Raw genomic sequence first — 20,872 nt, 5'->3', positions numbered from 1 at the left:
GTCATACTTAAAAGTTAAAATTCAGAAGAGCAGACGTGGAAAAGTCTGAAAAAGTGCAACGAAACGAAAGTGCACACAGAAAGCTGCCTCTCAGACGCCAGATCACAAGTACTGAATTTTAGTCTATTTAAAGTACTAAAATCTTATTATAGTCAATTAAAACTAGACTAAAACTAAAACAATTCAGATGCCTAAAATTTTATAGTCAAAAGTCTATGACTAAAACTAAATAAAAATGTGCTGTCAAAATGAACACTGTTATGAAATATGGTTGGTCAAATGATTTTTATAGATTTACCCGCCAAGTTGCCATAGCCTTGTGGATACAGCGCTAACGCATAGGTAACGTTCGACAATGATGTTAGTTAGCATGCAAAAACGTAGCTGGGCTAATAATGTTAACTGAAGTCCTTTCAGAAATGTTTTTTACATAATCCTGTCAAATAAACACAATGTAGAAACCTTTCTTTTCTAGTATGATTTTGACTTTGATAAGAGCTTTGTAACTTTTAAACAAGTATTTAAATGAGTTAGCGTGTCAGATGGAGCATGACTGGCTTAACCCACCATGATGGAACCCTGTGCATTCATACAACAATGCAACAATAATAAAATAATGCGTATACTTTTACTTTTGATACTTAAGTACTTTTAAAAGCAAGTACTTCTGTACTTTTACTTAAGTCAAAATCTATCTTTACAACTTTCACTTGTAATGGAGTAATATTTAACCAATAGTACTTTTACTTTTACTCAAGTAATAGAGTTGTGTACTTTGTTCACCTCTGGAAACTTCTCCAGTTTATTACTGGCATAAACATAAGCAAAAAATGTATGATAAGTTTTGTGTAAATTAATGTTTTAATATGCAAATGAGGCATTATATACTTAAATAAATGCTCATTTGCATATTTTTCCAAAAACAAAATCTGGAAATTGGAAAGGACCATGTTTAAAATTCTTGGTTCTATTTGTTGACATATTAGATGAGAGGGCTTTTACTGAGGGGATTCTGGATATCTTATTTTGTGCTTTAGTAAATTAGAGAATACTGACAATAGCCTTAAAAAAATCAATTTCCACCATGTTTTTTGGAGTTAAAGGACCTATAACTCAGGATCGGAATTATACAACCCCAAATCAGAAAAAGTTGGGACAGTATGGAAAACGCAAAAAAAAAAGAAAAAGGAAGTGATTTCTAAATTTGACTTGTATTTCATTGCAGACAATATGAACACTAAATATTTCATGTTTTGTCTGGTCAACTTCATGTAATTTGTAAATATGCTTCCTTTCCTGTCATTCAGACCTGCAACACATTTCAAAAAAGGTTGGGGCAGTAAAGCATTTACCACTTTGTAATGTTGCCATTCCTTTTCACAACACTTAAAAGACGTTTAGGGACTGAAGACACCAAGTGATGAAGTGTTTCAGGTGTAATTTTGTCCCATTCTTCCTGCAAAAAACAAGTCTTAAGGTGGGCAACTGGAGACAGGTCGGGACTGCAGGCAGGCCAGTCAAGTACCCGTACCCTCTTCCTCCGCAGCCAGGACTTTGTAATGTGTGCAGAATGTGGTTTTGCATTGTCTTGTTGAAATATGCATGGATGTCCCTGAAAAAGATGTCTTCTTGAAGGCAGCATATTATGCTCCAAAATCTCTATGTACTTTTCAGCATTTAATGGTGCCTTCACGGAAGTGCAAGTTACCTTTGCCAAGGGCACTGACACAACCCCATACCATGACAGACCCTGGCTTTTGGACTTGTTGCTGGTAACAGTCTGGATGATCCTTTTCTTATTTGGTCCGGAGCACGCCTCCATTCCTACCAAAAATTTGCTGAAATACTGATTCATCTGACCACAGTACACATTTCCACTGTGTGATGGTCCATCCCAGATGCCTCCGAGCCCAGAGAAGTCGACGGCGCTTCTGGACACTGTTAACATAGGGCTTCCTTTTGGCACAGTGCAGTTTTAACTGGTATTTGTGGATGTAACTACGTATTGTGGTACTTGACAAAGGTTTGCCAAAGTAGTCCTGAGCCCATGTGGTGATATCGCTTATAGATGAATGACGATTCTTGATGCAGTGCCGCCTGAGGGATCGGAGATCACGGTTGTTCAGCTTAGGCTTGCGCCCTTGTCCTTTACGCACTGAAATTCCTCCAGATTCCTTGAATCTTTTAATTATGTTATGCACTGTTGAATGTGAAATATCCAAATCTTTTCCTATCTTTCTTTGAGGAACATTGTTTTTAAACATTTCAATCATTTTCTCACGTATTTGTTGGCAAACTGGCGATCCTCGGCCCATCTTTGCTCCTAAAGCATTAGACCTTTCTTGGATGCTGCTTTTGTACCAAATCATAATTACAATCACCTGTTGATATCACCTGTTTCAAATCACATCATTATTTAACCATTTTACCTCATTACTAGCCCTAAATTGCTCCTGTCCCAACGTTTTTTGAAATGTGTTGCAGGTCTGAATGACAGGAAAGGATGCATATTTACAAATGACATGAAGTTGACCAGACAAAACATGAAATATTTAGTGTTCATATTGTCTGCAATGAAATACAAGTCAAAGTAAATTTAGAAATCACTTCTCTTTTTTTTTCTCTTTTTTTGCGTTTTCCATACTGTCCCAACTTTTTCTGATTTGGGGTTGTATATATCAACAAATCCCTCTGTAAAAGCCTTCAGAATATAGTTCAGTATAAGACTGCAAAAGTTGGTGCTTGTAGGTGCAACTGAAGTGGATAGGCCTATATCTGACTCTGAGTGTGAGAAAAAACTCATTTTGAGAAAACGGCCTTTAAAGTTTTATACTGTATAAATGCCTACATTTCTATAAAACCCCCAACCTACAAACAAAATACATATTCAGTTCATTAATATCAGTAGTGTATAATATTTAAAACACGTGGAAATTGATAAATGAATACATTATTAATAGCAATAGCTATTAGAGAACTACCTTAAGAGAACTACCTTAACAAACACACATAACAACAGTCACAAAAACTGCAGACGAACTGTCCCTGTTTGTTGTATATGTCCATCTATAACTATTTTAATCTAATTCTGACGGGGTTTCGTCGTCTAATCTGTTGTTGTTTACTTTCTTTTTACTAGCTGTTTCTACTTGGTCTTTTCTGTGAACGTGTATGAGCTGATTTCGGCGTTGTCTGCACTTTCTCTCAGGTGGAGAATACACAAGGAAACGGCAGCGAGTAGTGAGAAATGCACATTGACAAATCAGATGTGGTTTTCGGCTGCAAACTTTCGCGGTTGTTCAGTTCTATACAAGAAATGGCCATATTTTGGATTAGACAGTGCTGTGTGTGAGACTGAGAGCTTTATAATGATACCAAGCATGACATGTTTCTGTGAATGGAGACGGCACGAGAGATCGCGCTAGAATAACTTTTGATGATTTCGGGTAGAAATGCGCACGGTGACAAAATATAATGAAATAACCACCTTAATGTGTAATGTTGAAATTTTTTTATTTTGACATGAAGGAGCAAACTGGCCCAAAATCTCAAAATTGACCACTGAAAAAACGATGTTTTCACCTGCCGTGTCTCGCCTTAATAATCTTAAAGGGTTAGTTCACCCAAAAGTCAAAATATGGTCATAATTTTCTCACCCTTAAGATGTTCTAAACCCGTATGAGGTTCTTTGTTTTGAACACAAAAGAAGATATTTTGAAGAAACTTAGTAGCCAGACAGTTGACAGCACCCATTGACTTGTATAGTTTTTTTTTTTGTCCTACTACGGAAGCAATACCGTCAACTGTTTGATTACCGACATTCTTCAAAATATCTTCTTTTTTGTTCAACAGAAGAAAGAAACTAGGTTTGGATCAACTTGAAGGTGAATAAATGATGACAGAATTTTCATTTTTGGGTGAACTGTCCCTTTAAATGATGATATAAACTCTGACAATCAGTATCAATTACAAAGTGAATATCACTTCATTAATAATTGTAAGAATTGTTTATCCAGCATGGGGCTTTCCGTGCGGTCAGGCCTTCTCTGTTTAGGGATGGCGTGTACCCTTTTGTGTTGTAATTTCTGTCCAGTCTTCAGTAGTTTTCCTTTTGTGGTTTCATACTTTGATTTTTTGCAAACGTATAGCCTCTCTGAGGGCTTTTTTGAAAGCAGGACTAAGATCAACTGTCTGAGGAGTCTTTGTGTCACTTTGGCTTAGGGGTATATGAAACTGAATCCATTCTTCTGGATTTTTATCATTAGCACTAGCAGAATATTAGATATAGCCTACTATAGCACAATTGTGACTTATATACAACAACAACTTATTTTCAGACATATGCTACTGTTCAAAAATTGTGGGTTTAGGGCTGCATTTATTTGATAAACACTGTAATATTGTGAAATATTACAATGTAATTTATTCTTGTGATCAAAGCTGAATTTTCAGCATCATTACTCGTCTTCAGTATCACATGATCCTTCAGAAATCATTCTAATATGATGATTTGCTGCTCAAGAAACATTTACTATTATTACCATTATTAATGTTGAATCAGTCATGATACATTTTTTTCAGGATTTGAATAGAAAGTTAGAAAGTACATCATTTAGGCTTTTATGATTAGTTCAATGCATCCTTGCTGAATAAAAGTATTAATTTGTGTAAAAAAAAAAAAAAGATTTTTCAAGATCATTTTTTAACAACATAGATTATAGGCCTATCTAATAGTTTTACACATTTCTCATTTTATAACAGAATATTTCATTATGATTATAGACATATCTCGTACATTTCTCCGATCAGATGTTACAAAAATATCTCATTCAAGTAGAAAATATCTCTTTAAACCATACCATAAAACTTTTTTACCAGATCACGTCGTTTTTGCTAAATATGAAGGCTAGTTTTACCACACAATGTCTAGTAATGATGATAATATAGGCTAATTGAGTGAAAAGAAATGCTTTACATTTCAATTTGAGATGAAAAAGAGATGAAGTGACGTCACTTCGGTTTCCGAAGTGTATTTTTCATCTCTGTTTTTTTTATTTTTTAATTTTTTTATTTTTATAAATGAGACAAATCTGATATTATTGTAATCTTATATCTGTTATTTAACAGCTGAGAGTGTTCTTTAATGCTGATTTAACAGCAGAAGACACGAGCCAGGGTTTAAATCAGTTGAGCAGGCGGGGCATGTTGTCAAACTGAGTTACAAGGAGCCCTTATTGTCGCGATAAGGGCTCATTATTTCTAGAACTTACTAGAAATGTTACTAGAAATAAGGGCCTTATTAATAGAACTACGCTATTTATGAATTCTAATGAGAAACCACGAGAAAAAGGTGAATAATGACTGAGTGAATGTTCAGAAATGTTTAATTATTATGTTTTGAACTATTACTCAATTTGTTTAATTTAAATTGTTAAAAACTGCCATTATTTTATTCAAATCACAGATACATGCCTGCTTTATTGCTCCAAATTGTATTTTATTGACACCATATTTAAGTTTGTCTGGGATCAATTTTTGTTTTGTTTTTTTTGTATCAAATCAAGCTGCCATTTGGTCCATAGTTGCCATGTCCGCGTATAACACGCGACTTTGGGCTTCTTTTTTTGGCAAGTCGCGTTAAAAAATCACGAGTCGCGGGTTGCGGTTTTTTGGGCTTATTTTAAAAAATGTGGTTGCTTGTTAGGAAAATATAATAAGCAACTTCGTTTCTTTACATTTATGGTCGCTGTTTTGTCCAATACATTGACTGACACTGTCTTCTCACAGCTAATAGCCATTCAGTGCAACGATAAGTGCTGTAGTAATCCGTCCTTTTATATCCCGCCTCCTTCTCCCCCTCATTGAAGAAAAATCGCGTTCAACGTGCAGGCATGTGACGTTATAAATGCACGTAATGATAGTCAGTAGACATAAATAGACGTATACATTTTTACAAACAGTAGCACAAGCAGAGATGGAGAGGAAAGAGGGAGGAGAGGCACCTAATTTAATTAAAAAAATATTTTTGTGTATGTAATGTATTTAAAATTACAGGCTATTATAAAAAAACAAGTCTATTAATAATAACAGTAGGTATGGTTCGAATTTATTTTATTTTAAATATGTGGCTATATTGCAGCGCTCTAGTGCTTGTGTCCCAATGTGCACACTATCCATCCTAAATAGTGTGACATTAGTAATTTTCAGTACTATTTAGGGCAGATAGTGTGCACAATGAGATGCAGGGCTTGTCTTTTTCACGGTTTGCAGTGTGTGTGTTCACTACTTACTGCCCCTAATATGTGTGCACTAACTCCGACTATGGGTTACCATAATTGGCCTCCATGTCACTCTTCACTCTCCAAACCTCTTCTGTTCACAGCTGATCGGAGGATATTGTGTGTCCTTTATTGGAATTTGATGATTTTTATAAAATCACATCTGTTTTTGCTTTTCAAACTCTGAGAGGTTTCAGTTTAATATGTTGCAGGCTCATTTATTGATAAAAAATGATTTATTATAAATAATATTGATGATAATAAATAATATAATAATATTGGGCTTGTTTTGGGCTTGTTTTTGAAGCTGCGGTTGCTTATTTGTCTCGCGAGAGTTGGCAACACTGATTTGGTCATGTTACATTGTGTCCCTCACGTTACAATGTACGTGGGGCACGTTGTCACACTTCACTTCCATTCTTTCGGGTTAAATCAAGAAAAATGTAATAAAACAACATAATTGTAGACCTATTAGACGTGTGAAATTAATATGGGGGGAAAAAAATAATGATGTGAACTCCAAGTGGATTTACACAAAGTGAAAAGGTCAAAAAGGCGTGCCCCGCTCTCCCCTAATCCATAAAACCTATCAGTTGTCAATTTGGAATCCATGGGAACTTTAATCTTTAACTGTATCTGAAATCGTCCATAAACCCTCATTCACTATTCCCTACGTTTTCCACTAAAACAGTTCACTTGTTGAAGGAGTGAATGAAAACGAGTGCGTGAATTCGGACAGCCGTTGTTGTGTGTACATCAGCTGTACACTCGTTATTGCGGTGCAATGTGGGATTGAATGAATGCACTCAATAACGTCCACTATGGTTTCGGACACCACTAGAAATGGCTGTCCCATCAATTAATGCCCTATTTGAGGGTACAGTGGGCGATTTCTGATTCAGCCATATATATATTACTAAATAAGAGGAGGAAGCGCCCTCTAGTGATCATGTTGCTGAGTTGGCAACTCACAGAATTTCTCTCTGCACACTGGGAACCACCGCCAGCACCAGAGACATGTAAACAAAAGGCGAATTGCATAGATTTTGGCCTTTAGATTTTAGGCAAAATCTGCAGAAATGGGCAAGCGAGATAACAGAGTGGTAAGTAAAGGTAGTTTAGCACCTCGCAACTTTCTAATAATTAAAGTAAAATAACCAAGAGGCCTTTAAGCCGCAATGCTAACGCGTCAAAACACTTAACGTTAGTCTAACAGATTAGCCACGTCCACTCGCAGATGAATGAATAAGCTCTTTAGACAGTTCATTTAGGGTTTTATGTTTGCAGTCTGACACCGCTTGAATGTGGCTAGGTAGCAGGCTAGTATGGCTAAGGTATGTGGCTCAGAAATGCTAACTCGGCTAGCACATATTCCACTTAAATGTCCCTTTAGACAGCTGTCTTTCTGTGGCAGAGCATGTGAAAAGTAATGCATTCCTAGTTTAAATTGATCCAGAAGTGAAATGTTATGTAGTATGCAGTCATTTTAGCAGCCTGAACATGTAACGTTGATACTGAAGGGTGCCTCTGTTTTGTTATTTTCAAGGGTGTGCTGGATTATGAATGTTAAAATATGATCTTGTTTCAGGCGTACTTGAATCCAATAGCTGCTGCCAGAGCCAGAGGACCAGCACCCAACACCGGAACCACCATTCAGGATTATCTCAGCAGACCACGGCCATCATGGTACGGATGGAGGCATGATTATGATCAAAACTTATGAATCGGTTGTGGATATATGAGATATTTCTTAATGCGTATGTCTGTTTGTTCTGTATATCAGGGAGGAGGTAAAAGAACAACTGGAAAAGAAGAAGAAAGGCTCCAGAGCCCTGGCTGATTTTGAGGACAGAATGAATGAGGTAGATATGTTATGTTTCTGAATTTCATAAGTCAGTGGATTTTCATTAGACCTAGATCGACTGTTTGGATCATATGCACTCTCTCTCTCTCATTTTTCTCAGCGATGGAAGAAGGAACTGGAGAAAAACAGGGAGAAGGTACTTGGTGGAGGTGAAAAGAAAGAAAAAGACAAGGAGAGGGAAAAGAAGGAGGTAAGAGTTGGTGTAGTCATCTGGGACCTCCTTTATAAAACGCAAGTACAGTCAGATTTGATCCCGATTTCATCAAAAACGAGAAGGATTTATGAAACTGACATGAAAATGTTCTTTCAACTGAAGAACGTGCGTGAAACACAGCATTATTCAATGTTTTCATGTAATTTCCACTGAAACAGGAAGACAGGACGGGACATATTGAACAGCTCCTGCCCTTTTTAAAAATAGCCAATAGCGTTTAGTTTCTATCACAGTTCGGCCAGAGCCGTTGAGCTCGGCAAAGCCGCAGTTTCCTCCTAATCTCATTAATCGCATTCGGTGCAGAATTCAAATGGGTCGGATACGTTTTCTGGTCTGTGGCGATCCGCTCTGTGCTATCGTGTCTCTGGACCGGAGCTGCGATGATTCGCATGACACTAACCTTAAAATCTGACTTAATTCGCCCCAATGGAAAGCATATTTACACTGTCTGAATCGTTCCCTATCCCCTATATAGTGCACTATGTGCCATTCACCATGTAGAAAATAGTAAATGTGTGAACAGGTGACCGGTTTCAGCCGCAGCTTCAGCGTCTATTTGTAATGTAGGGGGCGAGAGCATTTGATTGGACAGAAAATCTGATGAGAAGCTGAAGTGCTGAGTGATGTCATCAAAATTCATATTGGTGAGAGACTGTAAGTTTTGAATGCTTATATCTTCTAAATGCATTTTTTTCCCATTGTTTTGGAGCACACTAAGTTTATAGATAACAGCAGTGGTTAAATTGGGATTTATTATGTGGGAGGTCTCTCCCTAGGGGCGTATGCTCCCCCGGGAATTTTTTTGGGAAAAATAAATCATTAAATGGCACTTTCTGAAGAGTTTTGTGCAAAGAAATGGAGAAATTGAGTCTTGCATGATATGTGAAAAACTGCAAGGTTAAGAGCATATACTTTGCATTGTTGGAGTATCAACAGGTATTAGGACATTTAGCATTTACATTACTGTTAATCAGTCATCACTTGATTACACATTGTGTTGCCTTATGATATAGTGACCCATACAACGTGCCAAACATAATGTGCCACATGAAGAGACAGTGCAGTATATGACAGTTTTTGGGATTTGGGTCTGTGGTGACCAGATCCACCTCACACAAACTTCCTTCTCCCATTCTCTCTCTTTACTACTACAACACACACACACACACACACACACACACCGCCTACTCTGCGTCATTTAACATCAAGGTATGCACAAGTCACAAAAATAAAATCAATCCTTGTGGAAAGGTTGCTTGGTAGCTAAAGTAGGTCTTATATTTCTGTAATTCCCACAGATCAAACACAAATATGCTGACTGAATAGATTGCTAGTTTATTTTGAGTAGCCAGCTAGCAGTTCTCTTGGCAGTTTGCTAATAATCCGGTGTCTGAAGTAAAATGCTCAAAACATCTCCTGAGAAAAATCACATGGTCAACCTAGTCTTGGTTATTTAATTTTGATTTAGTCTTATTTTCCTTACCTTGTCATTCAAGGCCAGGGCACTTTTTGTACATTTCCGAAACTTTTGCACCCTTCCACATCCCGTGCAACTACGGATCTCCCAGGAATATTCATTATATATTAGGGCTGCGCAATTTATCGAAGTATCGCAAATGTACATATCGCAATATGCATATCGCAAGGGCACGATATATCTAAATGATTTTAATAGGCTACTTCGACTTTGTGAAAAGTGTACGTTTTAGGTTGATGCATATAGCAGAGAATAGACTGGGCACACGACTGTAACTTAAGTGACTTGCTTGACGTTAAAAAGAGTTATTAAACACAATAACTTGCGAAAAACAACTCCTTGCAGTCTCGTGCTCTCTGACACACACACCGAAATGTGCGCACAAGCCGTTCTTTTTTCATGTCTTGTTACACACTCAAACTGTCAATGCTTTCTTTTCCCAGAAAGAATGTGAAACAACACACAAATGATATCATTCTGTTTTTAAATAATTGTTTTAATATAATTTAAATAGATTTTACACACTAAAAGCAATATCGTATCGCATATCGAATATCGCATTATTTAACAAGGATATCGCATTTTTCTTCAATATCGCACAGCCCTATTATATATTGCTGCATACATTTATCCGTGTCACCTAGATGCGCATTGTTCTCATCTCAGCTCCGCCGAGACAAAATAGACATGCCATTTTAAAAATCTTTCATTTATTGTCAGAAATATGTTTTCAAATGCATCAAATTTTATGTGACATAATTTCCAGCAGGCAACTGACTGCAAACAGGCACATCTGGACACAAACGAGCAGGCTTATGTGCCCTACGCCCCCAGCCCAATTTAACCACTGGATAACAGCAAGACCAACATATTCATACTAAAAGACAAAAAACTTCCATTTTGATTTCATGGAGACTTGCATTGACTAGCAAAGAGTGATGCATTTAGGTACTTTTTTGTGCATACACATATTTTATAAATCGTTTAGAGGAACATTTCGTAAATTCTCGCACATTCACTTTTAGGGTCGTTCCGTGCTCATCTTTATAAATGAGGCCCCTGGTTGGTTGTATTTAAAAAAGCTTGCCAATGATTATCTGATATTTATCTTTGTGATTTCCAGAAAAAGAAGAAGGAGAAGAAAAAGTCCAGTAGGGTGAGGAGGGCTCTCCATTTTCATATCTTGAGCAACTGTAAACCAGTAATTAATTGATAATGGAAAGCCCAGTTTCCACCGAAGTTACCCGTAACAATTTGTCCCAGGAACTTTTTTTTCCCCCCAGACCTGTGTCTGTCTGCGTTTCCATCGCGGTCTAAAGTACCGTGAAGATTAGTCCGATGACGTAGGACTGCGCACGACTTTCCAGAGCCCACTGGATTCCGCAAATACACCTAATAAAGCCTGAACCTCAACGTCGGTCCATCAGTCGTATTTTTTAAACTTCATTGTTGATACGAATAGAAAACAACTCTTACTGCACACACAGCAACAGCCTTTTAGGTTTGAAATAAAATGCTGGGTGAGCTCAACCAATGAGCATGTTCAGCGCACAAGTCCCACCCCCAAAAGTTCCTAAACTTTGAAAAAGTACTACCTCGCGAGCAGGGCCGTTTCGAGGGGGAAATTTTTACCCGGAACTTCATTTAGACCCCGGTTCCGGTCGAAACGCACTGAGTACCACCCCAAAGTCCCTAGTTCCTGGGTAAAGTTCCTGCGGTGGAAACGCGGCTGAAAAGTGGAATATTATAGTATTCCATACTGGAAGAGGCATTTGCTTTTGTTGAGTATTCCGGATCGATCTGGCCTGTTGTCCACGGCTCACAGGGTCAGTTTTAAGTGACTTAAAATCTAACAAATTCTGCTTCTGTTGTGTTTGGTCAAGCATTCCTCATCTTCCTCCTCCTCATCGAGTTCTGATTCCTCCTCCAGTTCCTCCTCAGACTCTGAAGATGATGTAAGATGACGTCTCGTTTATTTGCATGCATTGTTAATTAAAATGGACATGCATTATCCCTGAATATTCTCCTGTTTACTGTCTTTTCAGGATGATAAGAAGAATCTGAAAAAGAAGAAAAAGAGAAAAAGATCCTCTTCCCGGAGAGTGTCTGATGACACTGACACGGAGTCCGAGACTGATAGCAGGGTATTGTTGGTTTATATCTGCAAGGAAAAACATAGTTTTAACCCTCTGGGGCTCTTCGGTCATTTCTGACCCAAATGTTTTTAAATAAAAAATGTTAAAAGTCGTAGCTTCATCGGAATGCTCCGAAACTTGGTGACTTTATTGGTACTTGGTATATGAACACCCAAAAAAACTGGGGACAGAATTTGAAAATTGGTCGTAAAAAAAAGTCACACTCAGGACCTTCGGGTCAAAAATGACCCCCATAGGAAATGAATGGGAAATTGGCAAAAATATGAAAATACTTCAGAGTTTTTTTTTTGTGCATACAATCTACATATCAGCCAGGATGCAGAAAAAAAGACTCAACAGTGAAGGGGTGGATCTCTAAAACATCAAGAGTGCAAAACAGACAAAAAAACTCACACACATACACAAAAAAATTAGCTTTTGGAATGGCACGCGTTCATTTGTGTGTGTGTGTGTGTGTGAGAGAGTTTTTTTGTCTGTTTTGCACTCTTGATGTTTTAGAGATCCACCCCTTCACTGTTGAGTCCTTTTTTCTGCATCCTGGCTGATTTGTAGATTGAATGCACAAAAAAACGAATTTCCCATTCATTTCCTATGGGGGTCATTTTTGACCCGAAGGTCCTGAGTGTAACCCATAAATGAAGAACCCCAGAGGGTTAAAGGAATGTTCTTGTCATTTATGGAAGTGTCTGGCTTGACCGTAAAGGCCCCGATATACTTCAAGCTAAATCGAAGAACGAACCGCTGTCATGGTCATGTCGTCATTTCGAACAAAATCAGGCCAAAAGAAGTTCGTTTGGAGTTTGTTTTGGAAGTTTGAAACAGCTTGCCAAAGCGAACATTCTGAAAAGTTTGCTCTGGCTGGTAAACGCCTTCGAAATACCATTGGTCCGTGGCGATTATGTAAAAGGTAGGTGTTGCTCTGGGGCTCATTGTTCCTCTTCTCCGGTTCATTACTTCTGTTCAGTCCGTCGAGGTCAGACATCCAAGAGCAAAAAACATGAACACAGTTGAAAATGTAATTCTAATATAATTTTTTTCATGTTAAACTCTTGTGTAAGTGTTTTTGGTAAAAAGTTGCCAGTCAGCGCAAGCATTTTTAATAATTTTAATCAAGTTTTATGGCCCCCAGAATATTTTTGTTGTATGAATATATGAACATGCATTATACAACAAAAAGAAAAAGTTATATTCTAGCTTCATGCATTTTTTTTATTTATCAACACAAGTTTCATAAAAAAAAAGCAACGTTTTGAACAAAAAGCTGAGAAAATCGCGTTTTCGTCAAGGACTACATCCAGGACAGATTCAGAACGATGATCAAACACAGATGGAGTAGATCAAGTCCATCACAGTCCCATAGCTCGTCCTGGGTCGACATTTCATTCAACATTAGGCAGTTTTGATTTATATGCTGTGAAGGTTAATGATCGTGTTATTTTACATATGCATCTGCTTGCATATGCTATCGCTTGTTTCTGCTTCTTCTTTTCCTGTGTTTTGATCAGGAGATTATGTACTCTTTCAGAAGATGCGTAATGGCTCCCCCTAAAGTATAACAGTGAAAACAAGAAAAGCTGGAAATTCCGTCAGTGGCAGGGAAGGAGTTAATACTGTAAAGTTGCTTGTTTTAAAGAGCACCTATCATGGAATTTTGAAATGTACCTTTCATGTAGTGTGTAACATAGATCTAAGTGAACAAAAACATCCTGTGATAGCTTGAAATATGACAGTGCACCGTATATATAGTTATTTTCTTTCAAAAGTAAGAGTCGACTCGGAGTCATTTTTAAGAATCGTTAGAAGACCGAAGCTTTTTCTCTGACTAGATGACGTCAACTTGTCAAGTTATTTGAATACGATACGCCCACTTATTGCGCTCCAAGACGCCAGTGAAAACTAGAAAACATCATGGCGACGAGACGCTGTGTTCTGAAGTGCCACTCAAAAGCAAACTTTTTTCATCTGCCCAAGGATGAGCATTTGAAGACTAAGTGGCTTGAAGACAAACCATACATCGTCGCGATTGTGTGTTTATTAGTCGTCAAATGTATGTTTCGCGATCTCAGGAAGCTTTTATTATGGACTTCTATTATGGCACATGGTTCTTCTTCGTCTGTCTGTACCATATATGGACTACATGTGCACAGAGCGCCCTCCGGCTGCCAGTATGAATTGAAAACAACACATAAGAGACTCAATCGCTCATGATTAGGCTATTTCTGCCCATTTTGAGGAAGTATTGAATAAAAAATACTCCTCTGTTTAGAAATTTGACACAGACATATGAGAATCTATCAATATGTCTCCTCATCTGCACACTTTTGAACTAAAAGCCCTGAGGGATGTTGATTTGTCGCGAGTCTTCGTGAGGAGAATAGAGGAGTTTTTTTATGAATGAGATCAGCTGAGGCTCATATTACAATCAAACAGTACCGACGCGGTTTTCATATTCATAACTCCTGACACATATTAACAAATTACTGTCACTATAAGACTTTGATGGGCGTTCCGTTTCCGAAAATATCTGCACAGACTAAACCAATCACAACTGACTGGGTCATCGGACCAATCACCGCAGATTAGCGTCACGTAAAGGCGGGGTTTTGAAAAGTGAATCACTAAAGGAATCATTTGAGAATCGCTGTCAAAACAGGTAAAAATAAATGCATATTATAAGAAAACTAAAGTCTTTTTTGTCATTGCATGCATGCAAAACTGTTGTTGGGGACTTCTAAAACAATATTTGGAACATTTTAAATGCCATGATAGGTGCTCTTTAAAGCAATCAATTGATTAAACATAATGTGACTTGACTCGTGCAAACATCCACATTGCTATGATCAGATGCTTTCTTAACTGTTGTTGTCATTCTGTTATTGTGAGGAAAGCGCTCAGCACATATTTCCATACTCATCTAAACGTTGCTCTCAACAGTGTGGGCGGCGTCTGGATGTTCGCTAACAGTATACTGTGTCAAAGGTATTTCGAATTTCCTTTTACCTCTAAGCAAAGAACGAGAAATAACTTTGCCGTGAGTATATCGGGGCCTTAAATATCCACAATGTATATCATTATTCTATATTGGCAGCTCTTGTAGAAACTGCTGTTGATTTGTCATCATGAATATCAATTTCCACTGCTGAAGTAACATATAGAAGCTAAATTTCTGGTCATAATGAAGAGATTTGTCACAGACTTGAGTCCTGATGTCTTTTATCTCTAGGAATCATCCAAGAAAAAAAGGAAGAAAATGGATGGAGAGAAAGTCAAGGTACTGAAAACTCATTTAAAGAAAATAAATAGTTTAAGTTGAAATAGTTGAAATAAGTTTGTTCCAGTATAACAACAGTTCCTAGTACCATATCCAGCATATGTATTAGATTAGAATGATTTCTGAAGGAACATGTGAGACTGAAGACTGGAGTAATGATGCTAAAAATTCAACTTTGTTACCACAGGAATAAATTACATTTTAAAATACACAATATTGCCAAAAGTATTGGGAAACCCCTCTAGATCATTGAATTCAGGTGTTCCAATCACTTCTATGGCCACAGGCGTATAAAATCAAGCACCTATGCATGCAGACGCTTCTACAAACATTTGTGAAAGAATGGGTCGCTCTCAGGAGCTGAATTCAAGCGTGGTACCGTGATAGAGGTTGCCACCTGTGCAATAAGTCCATTCGTGAAATTCCCTCACTATTAAATATTCCACGGTCAACTGGTAGTGGTATTATAACTATAACTATTATAAGTGGAAGCAATTGGGAACAGCAACACAGGACTCCACTGGACTCTAGAGCAGTGGAGACGTGTTTTCTGGAGTGACCAATCACGCTTCTCTGTCTGGCAATCCGATGGACGAGTCTGGGTTTGGCGGTTGCCAGGAGAACTGTACTAGCCTGACTGTATTGTACCAATCATAAAGTTTGGTGGAGGGGGGATTATGGTGTGGGGTTGTTTTTCAGAGGTTGGGCTTGGCCCCTTAGTTCCAGTGAAAGGAACTCTTAAAGACATTTTGGTTAATTTCATGCTCCCAGCTTTGTGGGAACAGTTTGGGGATGGCCCCTTCCTGTTCCAACATTACTGCGCACCAGCGCACAAAACAAGTTCCATAAAGACATGGATGAGTGAGTTTGGTGTGAAGGAACTTGACTGTCCTGACCTCAACCCGATAGAACACCTTTGGGATGAATTTGGGATGAGCGGAGACTGTCAGGCCTTCTAATCCAACATCAGTGCCTGACCTCACAAATGCGCTTCTAAAAGAATGGTCAAAAATCCCCATAAAAACACTTTCCCAGAAGAGTTGAAGCTGTTATAGCTGCAAAGGGTGGGCCAAGTCCATATTAAACCCTACGGATTAAGAATGGGAGTTCATGTGCATGTAAAGGCAGGCGTCCCAAAACCTTTGGCAATAAAGTGTATATTCAGATAGAAAAGTAATTTTGTCAAATTGTAATACTACGTCTCAACTAAGACTTTTTTTACTCACAAAACAATACAACATTTTAGAGTCTGTAAGATTTTTTTGTATCGTATCATAAAACAAATGTTTTTGTTTGAAAGGATGAAAAGGATGGTCGAAGGAAGAGGAAAGCTGAAAGGAGTCACTCTGAGTCTTCAGACGAGTCTGATGTAGACAGAGACGTAAGAGTGTTTTTAAACCCTCTGTGACCTTAAAGTTCCTGTAAAGTCCAAATTAAATATGTGTTCTGAGTTTGTAACACCACAGACAAATGTGTTATTAACCACATTCCAACGCTCTCCATTGACTTTGCATTGTGTGAGGCTGCCTCCTTGTCATTCCGGACTTTTAACAAAAAATAGAACAATGTCTAAAAGCTGATATGTGACAAAGTGTACAGCAAACAAGCTAAAAAACAGAAATACGTTTTTATAAGCTGTTGACAAAAAAAAACCCAATCGTTTAAGGAGACAAAAGTGAATAAAGGCAGTAAAACGTGATGCTTCAGCAGGAAGAATGGGTCGATTTTGGGATCCTGACACTCAGTATGCCTATGTGTGCATTAAACATTTTGTCCCTGTTAAGTCAAATATCCAAATGTCAGTTTTATATATTATATTTCCTGACGCTGGTTACGTTCCCCTCTAGTGGGTGTAGCTCTCAGTGTAATAAAACGTGTCGCGCTCTGTCTCAATGGCCTGTATCCACTTTTGTGTCCTTAAACGCTCTTTTTTTTGGGTCAACACAACAGTTTATAAATACTTCTGGGTTTTGGTTCTGGGTTTTGTTTAGCTTGTTTGCTGTACGCTTCCGTCACATATCAGCTTTTAGACATTGTTCTGTTTTTTGTTACAAGTCCGAAATGACAAGATGGCAGCCTCACGCAATACAAAGTCAATGGAGAGTGTTCGATTGTTTTCCCCCCCGGTGGGCGTGGACTTCAGATTATGACGCGTGTTGCTCTGTCTCTATGGAGCCACCGTTTTAGCCCCGCCTAAAAAACAATTCAGTACTACACAGTTCAGTCTTTGTAACGCGTTTCAGCAATACATTTGTAACATTTACAATGTGTTTAGAAACAAATCTCAGAATTGCCTTTACAGGGACTTTAAAATTAGTCAAATGTTTTAGCGCAGCAAATACCATGTGACATGCAAAAGTCATCTGAATGTTTTTTTGTTTTTTAGGCCGAGCCCAAAAAAAAGAAACACAGTAGTGAAGAGAAGGAGAAAATTACAGTAAGTCTTCAGTGTAAAGCGCCTTGGTTTTGTCTTGTTTGGTTTGTTTTTGCCCTTATGAGGGCGGAAACGACTGAACATGCTACCCGCATCACTCACAGAAATGTTATAAAGAGTGGATTCGCAAAACAGAACTTAAACTTAACCCCTATTATGCTATTTTGAAAGTTCCTAATTTTGTTTTAGAGGTCTCCTACATTAGGTTAACATGCACCCAAGGTCAAAAAACACTTACATTTTCTCATAACATACATTGCACATCACCTCTTTTCTCAAAGAGTCTGAAAACGGTTTGTTTGAAGATTCATTCTCTCTAAACCCCTCCTTTCTGAGAACCTACTCTGCTCTGATTGGTCAGACAGCCCAGTCTGTTGTGATTGGTCTACCGCTTACAGCACGTGTCGGAAACGAAACGGCCATCATATCTGAATTTCAGCCCCGGAGGCTTCCTCAGCACTTGATACACAGTGATACAAACTGTATCAGTTTCAATGCGAGTCCTCATCCTTTTAAAGTGCAGCAAAGTGGATTCACAGCGTTGAAAACAGCGTCTTCTCAACGTGTCAACAACACGAACCAAACTCTTCCAGTCTCAGCTACGACTACAGTGTTTGAAGGCGGGTCAAAGTAGATGTCGTTCGCGGGCCACCAATGAAGACCGTAGGCCGGCATTATGCAAATGTGTTACATTGTTACGCAGGTATGTAACAGGAAGTGACTCGTTTCAGCAGTTCAGAATCAGTTCTTTCTTTTAGGAGGCAACAACTATTTGTCGCGCACTTGCTTTGCAGACCTTTTACATTTAGAAATGGCCACATTTCACACATGTTTGAAAAAGAACAATGGGGAACTTTAATAATGACTGTTTTGTATCTTTATATTTATAGGACAAGTCCAAGAAGAAAAAGAAAAAGAAGAAGCACAAGAAACACAGCAAAAAGAAAAAGAGGAAGACTTCTGGCTCCGAGTTGGACTGAAGGGCTAGTGTGACGTCCTGCGTGACGCGCGGCAGGAATTGAGTATGAATGGAGACGGAGCTCTTGCCAGACTGTGGGGGGAAAAACCCATTAGAGATCTGTTCAAGTGACTCTTGAATGCCGGTGCTTCTTAGCACCGTGCGGCTGTGTGGCCGACTTGGACAGGAGGATCAAGTGGGAGCCTGGACTGGGGTTTGGGGGTTCATTATGCTAGCTTTGTGTTTGTTTTTTAAAGCAGATGATTCTCAGTCCAAATAAAGGTCATTTACACTACCGCCGGCCCTGTGTACAGTATGTTTGTGCTGATGTGGATGATTGCATTTGATTTGCATTAAATATTTTCAGACAATTCTTGCTTCTGTTTTTCCCTATGAACAGACTTTCTGTGATGTCAGAATGAACCAGTGTTTCCTAAACCGATCTTCAGCGCCACAGAAAAAAACGAATCATTTTAGCCAGGTTGTGAATGTGAGTTTGCCGTCTGTGTTAAATGTGACGCAATAAAGAGTGCGTGCACTGCGAAAAATGACTCTTATGAGACAGATCTTTTAATAAGTAGTTTGAAAAGGCTCACAAACATACCGGTTTGAATGGCTCATTCATTGAATTGTCAAATTGGGAATCAGAAAAGTCTCATGCTCACCATGGCTGCATTTATTTTGATACAGTGAAACATAAAAAAGTCACCGTTTGGATTTAAATGGATTTAAATACTAAACTATGATTGGATCATTATTGCCGTGATTATGTTTCTAGCATGTTATATAGGGTGGCCATAATTTGATTCCCGAAAACCAGGACGCTCGGCCCAGCAATGAGATACTCAAGTGATACTCGAAGTTTATTCAAAGATTCCTTATTCATTTCAATGCATTTAAAGTATGCCCCCTCTGTATGGATAGAAAATTGTTATATTAGGGCCAGGACAGGACTTGAAAACAGGACGTTTGGTCACCCTAATGTTATATGTTTGACAACAGTTCTTCAAACCCGAATTAAAGAGTTAGTTCACCCAAAAATGAAAATAATGTAATTTATTACTCACCCGAAAGACCTTCGTTCATCTTCGAAGAGTATATAAATATGTGAGTACAGTGGTATAATATTCATATTATAAAGCGACGAGAATATTTTTCGTGCGCCAAAAAAAACTAAATAACGACTTATATAGTGATAACCGATTTCAAAACACTGCTACATGAAGCTTCGGAGCGTTATGAATCAGCGAGTTGAATCCTGATTTGGATCCTGTGTCAAACTGCTGAAATCATGTGACTTTGGCGCTCCGAACCACTGAATCGACTCACTGATTAGTTTCCGCTCCGAAGCTTCATGAAGCAGTGTTTTGAAATCGGTTATCACTACACAAGTCGTTATTTAGTTTTTTTTGGCACACAAAAATATTGCCTCACTGAGCCTTCGGATTTCAACAGAAATATCTTAATTTGTGTTCCGAAGATAAACGGAGGTCTTACGGGTGTGGAACGGCATGAGGGTGAGTAATAAATGACATTATTTTCATTTTTGGGAGAACTTTAACGGAGTGTGTAGATTTTCATTTCTTAAACAACTGTAGAAAGACACTTCATGGCCAAATTCCAGGACGACAATGTCAAGATTTATCAGCTCACATTGTGAAAGAATGTTTGGGAAGAAGCATGAAGAATCATTTTCACACACGAATTGGCACCTCTGAGTCCATTGAAAGTCTTTGGGATGTGCTGGAGGAGACTTTACAGAGTGCTGGACTCTTGCATTCTCAATACAAGATCTTGACCAAAAATGGATGCACCTCTTGATGGAAATAAATGTGAGGTGTATCAATTTTTGGTCAAGATCTTATTGAGAATGCAAGAGTCCAGCACTCTGTAAAGTCTCCTCCAGCACATCCCAAAGACTTTCAATGACAGTTTCCAACAAAATCAGGCCAGAAGAAGTTTTGAGTTTGATTTGGGATTTTTCCGGAAGTGAACATTCCGAAAAAGTTTGCTCTGGCTGGTAAACACCTTTGAATTGTGTGGCTCTGGGGACTGTCATAGACTCGAAGTATTTGCCTATTTAAATCCAAACAGCAACTTTTCTCATTATTATCAATGAAAACCGATAGTTTTGTGGAAACGGTGACTCAGGATTCTCTGAACAGGGGCCTATACCATGAAGCCGGTTTAGCTGGCTAGCCAGATTTGTTTAAGCTTAGT

At 38.3% G+C, this 20,872-nt stretch overlaps 1 protein-coding gene across 1 annotated transcript; it reads left to right on the top strand.

Annotated features, from left to right (window-relative positions):
- The first annotated feature begins 7,213 nt into the window (after positions 1-7,213).
- On the top strand, positions 7,214-19,195 carry fam133b (family with sequence similarity 133 member B). The gene is made up of 11 exons (XM_079829020.1): positions 7,214-7,381; positions 7,867-7,964; positions 8,062-8,140; positions 8,243-8,332; positions 10,957-10,989; positions 11,717-11,788; positions 11,879-11,977; positions 15,213-15,260; positions 16,561-16,641; positions 17,647-17,697; positions 18,585-19,195. Exons 1-11 carry the CDS (start codon positions 7,358-7,360, stop codon positions 18,672-18,674), a joined length of 765 nt encoding a protein of 254 aa, XP_079685146.1. The 5' UTR covers positions 7,214-7,357; the 3' UTR covers positions 18,675-19,195.
- Positions 19,196-20,872: the final 1,677 nt, after the last annotated feature.

This window comes from Gobio gobio, assembly GCF_949357685.1.
Source record: "Gobio gobio genome assembly, chromosome: 11".
Classification (NCBI taxonomy): domain Eukaryota; kingdom Metazoa; phylum Chordata; class Actinopteri; order Cypriniformes; family Gobionidae; genus Gobio; species Gobio gobio.
The sequence above is the reverse complement of the archived record's forward strand: the minus strand, read 5'-3'. Positions and strand labels throughout refer to the sequence as shown.

What these genes read in the sequence shown, in the direction of transcription:
- fam133b (XM_079829020.1), top strand. Translation starts at nt 7,358, where the DNA reads ATGGGCAAGCGAGATAACAGAGTG. An exon ending in GCAAGCGAGATAACAGAGTG is followed by an intron (nt 7,382 to 7,866) that starts GTAAGTAAAGGT and finishes ATCTTGTTTCAG; the next exon opens with GCGTACTTGAATCCAATAGC. An exon ending in TTGAGGACAGAATGAATGAG is followed by an intron (nt 8,141 to 8,242) that starts GTAGATATGTTA and finishes CATTTTTCTCAG; the next exon opens with CGATGGAAGAAGGAACTGGA.